General features: G+C 39.7%; 2 protein-coding genes across 5 annotated transcripts in view; both read right to left on the bottom strand.

Moving 5' to 3' along the window:
• TET1 (tet methylcytosine dioxygenase 1) overlaps positions 1 to 11,813 on the bottom strand; it is a 646,721-nt gene that overhangs the window by 300,415 nt on the left and 334,493 nt on the right. The gene's annotated exons all lie outside the window — the stretch shown is intronic.
• Positions 2,834 to 11,813, bottom strand: part of MYPN (myopalladin) — a 107,565-nt gene continuing 98,585 nt past the window's right edge. For all 4 annotated transcript variants that reach the window (XM_042459337.1, XM_042459336.1, XM_042459338.1 and 1 more), the window contains 2 exons: positions 10,277 to 10,410; positions 2,834 to 8,670 (listed from right to left, as the gene is read on the bottom strand). In XM_042459337.1, coding sequence (XP_042315271.1) covers positions 8,501 to 8,670; positions 10,277 to 10,410 — 304 coding nt within the window. In that variant the 3' untranslated portion in view covers positions 2,834 to 8,500. The remainder of the gene's footprint in view (positions 8,671 to 10,276; positions 10,411 to 11,813) is intronic.

Genomic DNA, 11,813 nt, shown 5'->3' with positions numbered 1-11,813 from the left:
GGGTACAGGACAGCTGTATAAGGTAATCTCTGGTTGATGTGTTTCTTGCTTTTTGCCAGTAACATGCTTGTCTCATTAGAAGAAAGCAATTTGGAACATTTTGTTGTTGTTAATGCATCACATTTGTCTCCGCCTCCCATGAAATGTGCATGACATATTTTGTGTTGCCTCATGACATTTTAAACATCTTTTTTCATTGCTGATACAACTCAGTCATTACATTTTTTAACATGATGGATCAATGGATGTCAAACTGGATACATAGAATAGTGTCTGGGCTGCTTGTTAAATCAATTGAAGCCATCACAGAACTAAGGATAATCTCTCTACTTCATTAATTTCTACTTTGAGGATGTTGTGTATTCCTACCCCATGAATTATATATCATGATATAGAAGACAGAAATTATACTGTTTAGTCCTCAGAGAAATAACTTTTTTAAACTTTGTAAGTTTGCTGAAAATGATTTTTCCAGACCAAATTGTGTAGGTTTAACTTGACTACAACCTACAGTTTCTCTGGTGTATGCTCAAAACAGAGCTAATTTCAGATAGTGTATCTAGAATGTTTATACATTCTTTATTCTGATAGTAAGGATAGACTTGTTTGTGTGACACAATGATACAATAATTGCATGAAAGTATAGAGATTGAATTGTTAGAGTGTGTGATTTTAGAGTTATGCTGATTTTTTTTACATTGTTCTGTTTCCTTGAAGCCATAAGAAATTTTGTAAACTATAAATAAACATGTTTTATCATACAAAATATTCTGATTTTTTATAAAAAGTAGTAAACCTAATATTAGAAAGAGTCACACAGTTGCCCCAGGTGGCAAATAGTGGCAAGAGGCAAGAAGGTGTTGAAGAGAGCTGGGTGCCATATAGCCTGCTCTGCATCCCACAGCCTGGCCACTGTCTTCAGGTGCAGTTAATATTGCTGTTCTAAGCCAGTGTTGAACAAAAACTAAACTGCCAGCCCAGGTGGTTTTTGTATATGATTGAAAGAAAGTGAAAGAAAGAAAGAGAGAGAGAGAGAGAGAGAGAGAGAGAGAGCATGTGTGTGCACATGCACATGTGACCTTGTTCTTACCTTAGGAAACAAAATGAGTTCAGCCAGACCTGCCTCATCTTCGTCATATGTGTTGTCAGGATAGACTAATATGATTGAAAGAGAGAGATCTTGTAGCACCTTTGAGACTAACTGAAAGAAGCATGAATTTTCGTAGACTAAAGTCTATTTCCTCATGAATGATTGAAAGAGAGAAAGTCAAAGAGGGAGGGCTATGAAGTGGCGTGAGACAATAAAATTTCAGCCCAGAAAGGTAGAGATATGCCTATTTAACAGTACACATGCACATGGTGGTATTCTTTCTTGTGCAATGGAAGAGTGTTCTATTACTCAGTTCTCCAATGGCTGAGGGTCATGACCGTGGTGTATTTATATGGGAGTTCTATATTAAGAGTTTCAGAAAATATGTTCGTTCCTACCACAGATATATGTTGGCTGAACTATACATATTGCTAAGATCCCCCCTCCCCCCCACTAAATGCAGCTAAAGGGATGCTGCTACTTTGGTCACGGAAGTAGGACAGTGCCCTTAGAGGCATAAAACTCTTTCTGTATTTTCCCAGTCTTCATCACACTGCTCAGGATGCTAGTTGCTCCAATGGGGAGAGAGGCAGAGAGAGAGAGAGAGAGTGCAGGGGAATAAAAAAAACTCCAAATGCCCATATCATTTCTACTAAAGTAGTAGTAGTAGTAGTAGTAGTAGTAGTTTATGATCCCCTGGGGCTGCTGCCACATGGCAAAAATAAAGCTGCTTGACACCACTTTAACTGTCATGTCTCAGTTCTATAGAATCTAGGGATTTGTAGTTTTGTGGGATATTTAGTCTTCCATGTCAGAGTTCTGGTGCCCCACTAAATTACAAATCCCAGAATTCCATGGTGTTCAGCTATGGAAGTTAAAAGTGGTGTCAAATTGCTTTGTTTCAGTTGTGTGGCAGCAGTGCTGATGTTATGCAGTTCTGATTTACAACTGCTTAGTTTTGTTGACTGATGTGACAGGAGACCTACCTATTTATGCACTTTCTGTGCATAGAGTAGCTCCTAGGACAGCTGGATCTCAAATTTGGGATGTCAGAAACCACATCAGACACTTCACTGAAGTTTTCGGTTTTGACTGCAGATCTCTATGTCTAATGGCCCCCATAAAGATACATTAAGAATAACAAATATGCACCCCCTCCACTCAGATTACTACTTATTCACTACTGGAAACCATGCTCCTTCATTATAGTGGTTTGAACAGACCATGGGATGAACGGTTTTGCTTAACCACCCTTTAAACTATGACTTCCAACATGCTTTGCTGCTTTTGGTCAGAAAGCATGATGAAAGCATGGAATTGAACTGAGAGATATTGATTTATTAAACACAGCAGAAAACAAAGTCTATAAGATGCCTTATTCCTACCAGCTGCCATAGCCTCATTTTTTTGTAGGTGCCACATCAGATGAAAATTTCCATCCAAATTATGCACTGCAGAAAGGGAATCACACCAAGATGTCTCATATTCAGAGGTATAGCTAGTCTAATGCACTTGCAGTTTCTGATACAAAAAGTGTTTTAGGGCTCAGCCTGAGTGCAGAAACCACATTTGATGCATGGATCTCCTTTCCTGGTCATGGGCCCAAATACTTCACACCGGATTTTGCAGAAATTATTCTCCTGGAATTCCAATCACTTGTCTCAAAGACAAATCTGATAGAAGCTTTGGCACTGAGTTTTGCTTGTTAACAGTTACGCGAGAAGATTGTCAAAGAGAAACATGCATAATGCAACTCTGAAGCTTTATTTAATGGATAAGGGAAAATACATTTGCTGAACAGTGTGACATTTCCCCTTAGCATTTAATATATACTTTAACATTGTACCATTTATCCCCACCCCCCTGACCCCTAAAGAAGGCATGCACCTTCATATATCATTACTTTTTAAAAAAAATCCTCAAATTCAATGGAAAAATATCAACTTTATACTGTAGAATATAAGGCCATCGACTGCACAGTATTTCATTTAACAGATATAACATTTCATTAATGTATCCGTGTTGTTAATTCTGTCACTGTTTATAGAAGGTATGAGATATCTTTTTTTAGACATTTGCGTTTGAAAACTGCCAAATTAGTGCGTTTCTTTCCAAAAAATTAATGATTTGTACTATACATTGCACTTCTTTAAATTGTATTTTGAGGCAGGCAATTGATCAGTTAACCTTTGTTTAAACAAGAGTTTTCAGTTCAGAAATACAGGGATGTCAGTGCCCAAATTGTTTGCTATGTTCATTTTGGCTTTTGCAGAAAAAACACCAAGCAGGGACTCTGTGTTGGTGACGTGAAAAAGATTCATTAATATTTCTGCCACACATCCAAGATGTGCTGTTCTGGTGCTTGTGCTACCATAATAGTAAGTATTGCCAATGCCATCCTTTTGCTGGAATAGAAGAGCTAAGATTTGGACGGCTGTGTAAGAAACACTCTCAAACCAGGGCTTCTGACTTCTCTGTGTTCTCATATACAATATTCTATTTTTTAATGCATTGTCTAATTAGCTTAGTTCTTTTGCCACCTTAGGAAACACACAATAAATAACAGAAGGTAATATATGTGTGGGTTATATTGGACTTCTGCTCATACATCTGGTTTCCTCCCCACTGCAGCTCCTTACACGTCCCCAATCTGTTCTGGGGAAGCAGCCCTCCAAAAAAGCTGGGGGTTATAAGGAGCTGCAGTGAGGAGAGGAAATCTATTCTGTTAGATGGATAAAAATGGATTTTACACATTCATTTTAGGGGTATTATATTTGAACTGAATATGTACTTAATATGTGTGTTCAGCAAGTCTTATCAAATCCTAAGTAAAGACTTATAAGATAATTGAATCATTTTGTTAACAATAAAATTCTATCCTTTTGAAATTTGGCACAAACAAGCAAGTCAATCATGATGATTAAACTGGATCAACTGAAATGTTCTGTATTTAAATGGATCATTAATATAGCGAATGTCCAAAATAAGCTGAATGTTGACATAACGCAAGTGAATACTGTACTGAGAATTCCCCCCAAAAATTTACCCTTCAGTGGTTGAGGGCAATTACATTTAAGTGATTATTAATTTGACTCTTCAAGCATAATTACATTTTATCTGGTGCATTTATCTGTTACAGAGTGGATCCAGAACTTTTCAGTTAGTGGAAACAATAATGTTACCTGCAGTCTCCTCCAGGTATCTGTTTCCTCTGACCTTAGCTGCAGCCCTTACAGTAGCTGAAGTAAAAATGGATTTTCTCAGCAGCAATTTAGTGAGAGCTACCTCTGTTGACATGCAAGTATCTGCAGCCACTTTCATCCTGAATGGGAAAATATTACCCGTTAACTTTACAACAGACTTACATCTTCTGTTTGTTGATATGGATCACCATAGCTCCCTGCATTTTTTGACTATCCCTGAGGACATGGCTATAAAGAGTTTCCCAGTGAGTAACTGCACTTCTTCAACATGTATTACCACAACTGCAGTTTATATATGAATGTTTATGAATGTCAGGTTTGATCAAAGTTGTGGGCATTCATTGTAACACATGTACTCAGTGATCAAACTGATCTTCTCAGTGGTCTCTGTTGTTGACAGAGCTGACCACAACATTCCCCGGTTTTTAAAAAAAGCAGGCTTCACACATCTTATACATTTGTGTACAACAGTTTTCACAGCAACAAGGATACAGTAACATTTGTGTGTAATAGTATATCAAGGACAGTCAAGAGTAATAATTTAATTTCAAATAAATAGTCTAAAGCTGGAACCCTGCTGTTTAGTTACAACTAGATTATTCCCATGCAGTCATAAGTGTCGAATGGTGAGTCAACATGTAGGTAAATCGCAATGATTCAATGAGTCTGTTCTAATCAGGACTAACAAATAACTTTTTGTTTAAAAGGGGGTGGATGGGAATCTGGCTGTAGTAGAGGTGACAGAACTGAAGTACAGGTGACAGCAGACAGCTGCCATGGTAACTGTGCATTTAAATTGTCTAGACTCTAGCCTTCGGTAATTTTTCTTTCCATTGTATTCTGATTTTCTTGAGATTAGACTGCATATTATTAATTAGTAATGAGCTGCCTTCAGTGTAATGCAAGCAGACAGTTGTCTGGTTATGAAGTTTTCATCCTTCTCCTTCCCTCCTCTCCTTGCCCCTATCAATCTGCTCTGAAGGATCCCTCAAATCTCCCAAGTAGACAGGCAAGAGATATATGAGAAGAAATCTGATCTGCCAGGGGGTAACTATTCCATTGGTGGAAGGACACAGCCAGAAACAACTGAAGAAAGTCTTTGAGTCACGTGACATCAGGAACCTCATTCTGCCTCAATGAACTGTGTGCCTCTCGTTTGTATTCTCCCTTTAAAACTCACTCCTCCTACAAAGTCTTCCCAGAGTCTTCTTTCTTCTCTCACCCAAAGAAATTCCCATGCACTTACAGTTGGACAATGCAGAATCACTGGATCACCAATGGACTTACCAAGAGCTCAGTTCTTCATTCCCTCTCTTGATAGCTATGATTAATGCTGTTGGATTTGGAGATGAGGGTTGGCGTTTAGCACTAGAGCAAAAGCAGAGATTCTTCAGGTCCTGGTTTCAGTTTACAATTAATTATCGTACATAGGGAAAGGGCTGGGATTTGACACAGATTACACCGGCAACAGACAGTCTTATGCTAATACTACTTAAGAGTGATATTATTTTTGTGTTTTATGGAGGTCTTTAGAAGATCTGAGAATTGCATGTTAATTCCCTGGTAATGAAATCAGGATAACACAACTGGCCAGTAGTTTAAATAGAAACAAACATCATATTCTCAAGGGAAAGTTGTTTTAGAAAAGGTATGGGTAATTTTGCACAGGGGCCTTGTCTGTACTGGTCAGGATACTCTGTGGGCAGCCTGAATTATCCGGGCCCTACAGCTGCCCTGCCCTGCCCTTGGCCACTATTTCTGTGCTGCTACAGCTGTCTGCACAAGTGTCTCACTGGGTCACCTAGTGTGTCAGTCACTTCTGTGAGTCACTTGTTCTGAGGTCAGAATAAGGTGCCCAGTGATGGACACTCAGAACAAGTGACCCACATTGGCAGTGGATGTGCCAGATGGTCCAGTGGGATGCTCAGGCAGAAATGGAGGGCTCTGGGTTTTCCTGGAAGACCTGGAGCAACAGGTAAGTTATTTTAATTCATTTTAACCTTGTTATGTCCCAGTTCTGGCGTGAGATGTGTGGGACATCATCTGGATTGCCTCCATCAGAACGAGGGTTTGGGCTGTGTGTTGTCTGAACAGGACGATGGCAGAATACGGGCGGGGTGGGATGAAATAAGCCTTTTGGCCATGGAGATAATACCAGGAACAGGCAACTTGTGTGCCTCCAGATGTTGTTGGACTTCAGTTCTCATGGATCCAAGTCAATACAGTTAATAGAATTTGTAGTTCGCTGACACTTGAAGGGCTGCCCCCCATTTACAATACGGTATAAAATAAAAATACTGTAAAATTGGTTAAGTGATGCATTAGTAAAATTCTTCCCCCCAAAATACCTTTCCTTAACTTCATTTTACCACTGATTAATAACATTTCTTTGCTCTTTAACCACATGCTAAAGCCTTGTCCTAGAATTGTGAATGTAGTATCCAAAATTTAAACAGTATCCAAATGAAGCTAAAATATATTTGATTGCACAGGGCTACAATTCCTTTTTGTTTAGTACCTCCTCAGTGTATACCAACATATAAAAGTTACTTTAAAATGTAGTTTATTACAATTCTAGTTTCAAGGCTTTCAAAAGCTAGTTAGTTACCGTTATAGTTCTAATCTTCCTAGTAGTTCTTTATTTTCCCATTCCTCAGAAGGAACTTCATTTTTTTAGTTCCTTAAAAAAATCTGACTATTACAAGCCTGTGACCTGTAGTACAAAATACACTTTTCTCCTGTCCCATCCATCTCTTCACCACCACAACTCCCACAAAAGAGCCTGAGGCAGCAGCATGAAGCATACCATGAACCATTGCTCAAATCATGTGATATTCCTCCTCTACTAGACCCTGCAACTATCAAAAGTTACATTTATACCAAAAAAGGAGTGACATTATCCCTCATTACATTTGTAATGCAGCTTACCTATCGCTTAGTTATTGCACAAAAAAATTAAGGCAACTAATTGTGTTTAACTAATTACTTTAAAGTATGCATGCGTGTGCTCTCTCTCTCTTTCTGTATATGTGTGTGTGTGCGTGCGTGCACACACACACACACACAATCAATGCCATAAATGGGAGGGAAAAATGAGGGATTTTGAAGTGAAGGATTTCAGACTGGGAGGAAAGACAACTAGGATGAGTTTGAGGGAAGTGGGATTCATTTATGGAAAGGTGGCATGGTTACATATCCATCTGAAAAAAGGATGGCATCATGCCCCATTTTGAGTGCTGTATATTAATCAGGTCAAAAACCCTGGCTGAGGAAGGTATTAATATCCTAAACCCCATAAAACAAAAATAACATATATGCTATTTGTTGGTTCAAAATAACGAATTCCTAAAATGGAAAAAGAACAAGAAAGCACACTTCAAAAATGTATACAGTATAGCAATGATAACTGTGATGCCTACATAATATGTTTTTTGTGGGCTAAAAATTGTTTACATCACAATCCTATGCATGTCTACTCAGAAGAAAGTCCCACTGAGTTCAATGAGGCTTACTACCAGGAAAGTAAGCATAGGAATGCAGCCTCAATTGCACGTGTTTATGTCCAAAATATATGCACGGTGTTTTACAACAGGATTGAGTACACCGTGAGTATGCATTTCATGAAACAAATTCACACTTTTAAAAGTTCTACTGTATAGCAGTTTCTATTTGAAATGTTATGCTAATCTAACTTCAGGTTTGTCAGGTCGTTTATTATATCTACTTCTATTCAACAGATCCTTCAGCATTTTTCTTGCCTTTGATTAGTGCTGACTATCAGTCACTTTTTAGAGATTATATTCAAAGTCACATGATTTGCTTTCTTTCCAGTTATCACAGTGTCAGTACTTCTGCTGGTACTACAGCTGAACACCTGAAATTCATACCATTGCCTGTTCAAGGTGGTGCAGTAGCTTTTAAACTGAAGCGCTAAGTGGTACAACATTTTCTCTTAACCTTTCGAAACTAGATCACTTTCTTTCATAACACTTGGGAAAAACAACACAGCTCCACAGCAGGAGGCTGAACTAAGGTCTTGAATGCTACTCATAGGCATTTCAGCAACTTTATAGTTACTTTACAAATTCACGTTACTTGTAAACCTTGAGTCTCCTGGCTTGTACTTTCCCTTCTTTTTCACAGTTCTAGCATTGCTTCCTTTTTTGCAGGTAGGATTGGAATTAGAGGTGAGTTTCTTTTGTCTTTTTTAAAGTTCTTCACTTTCTACCACAGGCTGGGATGGTGATGAAAACTTCACTGGATTCTCAACAGCAGAAAAAGCAGAAAAAATGTCAAGTCCTTGTCCGCTGAGACTTCCGTATCGGGTGCCACCAGGGCGAATCTTTATCGGCTGAGGAATCTGCTGATGCCATTGAGCTGAGGAAACAAAAGTACAAGCACAAGACAAAATCTCCAACATCTTACATAAAAACCATAGACATGTCTACCGCTAGTTCAAAAATGGAAACCTAAGAACTAGTGTCAACATGATCTTTAGTTAGTGTTATGCCCAGGAATAAAATTCATTTTAGCTCTAGGTGCTTGTAAAATATTGTCAAGTTACACCACTTCAAGGACATGGAACCTTTTTTAATGTTGAAGTTCACATGAGATAATCCCAAACTGAAGATTGGGAGACATCCCGGCATCTTATCAATAATAATAATAATAATAATTTGTTTTATTTATATACCGCTATTCCAAAGATCATAGCGGTGAACAGCAAGTAAGCTAATTAGCAAGTAAGCTAATTTGCCCCCAACAGTCTGGGTACTCATTTTAACAACCTTGGAAAGATGCAAGCCTGAGTCGAGCTTGGGCCCTTTTGCTGGTCTTGAACTCGCAACCTTGTGGTTTCGAGTGAATGGCTGCAGTACAGGCATTTAACCACTGCGCCACCAGGGCAATGAGTTACAATAATGTCAGTACTATCATAATTTACTTTTTTGTTGCCAACCACACAACTGTCCCCCCAATACACTTTTTAAGTGATGCATTCTCCCCAACACAGCCATTTCCATGTCACTGGAAAGAGGAGAAATCAGTGGAGACATGCCCAGCTATTTTACTGTAGCTGGATATGCTATAAGGTTATCATTTGCAAGGAACTCCTGAGGGCCCCAGAGGTCCTTCTGAATGCTGGTGGAGAGTTACATTCACTTGGGAGACTCTTGAGGGACACATGCTTGGATGGATGGGGCTGGAATCACCAACAAATAAAGCTAATCTCAAACTCATGTGAGGCTCCAACTAGCCATGGAGCACCATTTCTCTCTTCTGTCTCTCCTTCCCCCTTCTCTTTCTCCATTTATCTCTCTCCCTTGGTTTCCCCTCTTTTCTCCCTTGTAGTAATTAGGCTTAGAAATTAGGTTATCTATGCAGTGCCATCCCTTCACTGGGTGTCACGCGGTGCAAGGGCTGGGTTCCAGGGGCAGCATGCACTCCCTTCCCCCATGCTGTCTCATCCAGGAGTGTGCAGGGGAACATGCACACTCTCTTGGATGAGACAGCATGGAGGAAGGGAGTGCAAGGGAGCATGGGGATGGTGTGGGGATATGACCGAGTGCAGGGAGCACGGGGACTGTGAAGGAGGTGAGAGAGTGTGAAATGGAGTGTGGAGATGGCACAGGGGGTTGGAGCACTTGTAAGGAAGGTGAATGGGGGGAACACATGCAGGGACAGTGCAGGGGGAGGGCCCAACCAGGTGTCATCCCACTCCTAATAAAGCCCCCGAAGCTGGTGGGATGCCACCTATTGCCCTCCACTTCAATTGACCAACTAGGCTGCATTAAAAAAAGAGAGATGCCCCTGCCTTCTGAGATATCTGGAAGGCTAGAGAGGCATTAATGGCTACATTTCACAAATCCAACCAATCCTGAATTTCTCTCAGCTTCCAATTCCAAAAGTGCTGTTTTCTCACTGTGGCCCACAACCCATGAGCCAACACCATACATGGACCTCTGACTAAATCATTACTGCTTACCATATATATCCAGTCTAGCAGTGCAGGAGACAATACCAGCTTCATTTTTTGCAGACAAGGTGTACCAACCAGCATCCACTTTTTTAGCAGGCTGAATCAGAAGGCAAACATAGCCTGTAGCGTCTTGATGCATGCTAAAAACAAAACAAAAACTAAATTTCCCTCTTGTTATATGCAGCTCAGTTTGACATTACAGTATAGTCATAAAAGGAAAAGTACATCAAAACAATGTGAAGAGGTATTATATCTCAATGGAAGGACATATGCTGAAGATGTAGAAGACCTTTCTTTCATTCCCTGTAATCTCCAGGTAGAGTTGAGACAGCTTCCAATTGGTAGCAATGGTCTGGCTTATTTTAAGGCAGCATCTTCTGTGTTCTCAACACTGCTTTTTGTGTATGCTCAGCAACCAAATTGGCACTGTAAGCAATCCTGATATACAGTATTTTACAAACTTTCATACCATGCAGGTCTGAAAGATCTTCCAATGTAATGGGGTGTACTGAATTTTGCTCTTTCTGGCACATGCTTTTAGGCTCTTTCATACTGTACAGTTATAGCTCTATTATGCCATTTTAGCAGCCAGGGCTGTATCCTATGCAATTTTGGGATTTGTAGTTTGGTGAGGCACTAAAGCAATCTAAGGAAGAATTTTAAGCATCCCCTCCTAATCCAGTGATATAGACGTGAGTGAGTTGACTTGGACTCAAGTTGCTTCAGTGACTTGGATTTGACTTGGCAATGAATGACATACTGGCTCGACTTGAGCCTTGTATATTTTTAGCAGTCAATTTGCTGGCATCATTCACTTCAAGCAGCAAGCAAGATCTGCCCCCAGAGTGAGGGGGGCAGTTCTTGGAGGTGAACAGCAAATGCATTAGGCAGTGGCCTTGAGGCAGAAGGATCTTTTTGAAAAAAAACTTTTGAAAAGTTTTAAAAGGCTTCTCTTATGTGCAGAGAGGATAGGCTGCCAAGCAGACCTCAGCTCTTACTTCAAGCCCACTGCTTAACATGCTTGCTGTCCCCCTCTGAGAAACTCACGCCACATCCTTTTTTTCTGTTAAAAGTTGGCTCCCAGACTTGAAGCTTGACTTGAAAGTGTCTTGCAAAGACATGAGATTTAACTTGAAACTTGGAGAAAAAGACCGAAATACATCACTATTCTAAACTGTAAAACTAGGATTCCATATGATGGAGCCATGGCAGTTAAAGTACAATCACCATGCTATAATTGTTATGTGTAATAGAGCCCCATGACAGGACTGACTAATTAGTGCAATAACCACTAAAAGTTCCTTTTGCTCATTTTGCATTTCACTTGAGCGATTTGTTACTAGGTGTTTATTATTAAAATGTGTAGAGGTGCTATGTGGATAACAGTGAATTGTAGAGGCATCTATACGTGTATTGATGTTTTGTTGCAATCTGCTCTGAGTTTTGTTGTGTACAGGAAATAGTATACAAATAAAGCAGCTTGCAAATATAACCTTGTGCATGTATACTTGGAAATAACTCCCACTAAGTCCAATGAAAGTGA

The sequence above is a fragment of the Sceloporus undulatus genome, chromosome 3, assembly GCF_019175285.1.
Source record: "Sceloporus undulatus isolate JIND9_A2432 ecotype Alabama chromosome 3, SceUnd_v1.1, whole genome shotgun sequence".
NCBI classification, from domain to species: Eukaryota; Metazoa; Chordata; class Lepidosauria; order Squamata; family Phrynosomatidae; genus Sceloporus; species Sceloporus undulatus.
The sequence above is the reverse complement of the archived record's forward strand: the minus strand, read 5'-3'. Positions and strand labels throughout refer to the sequence as shown.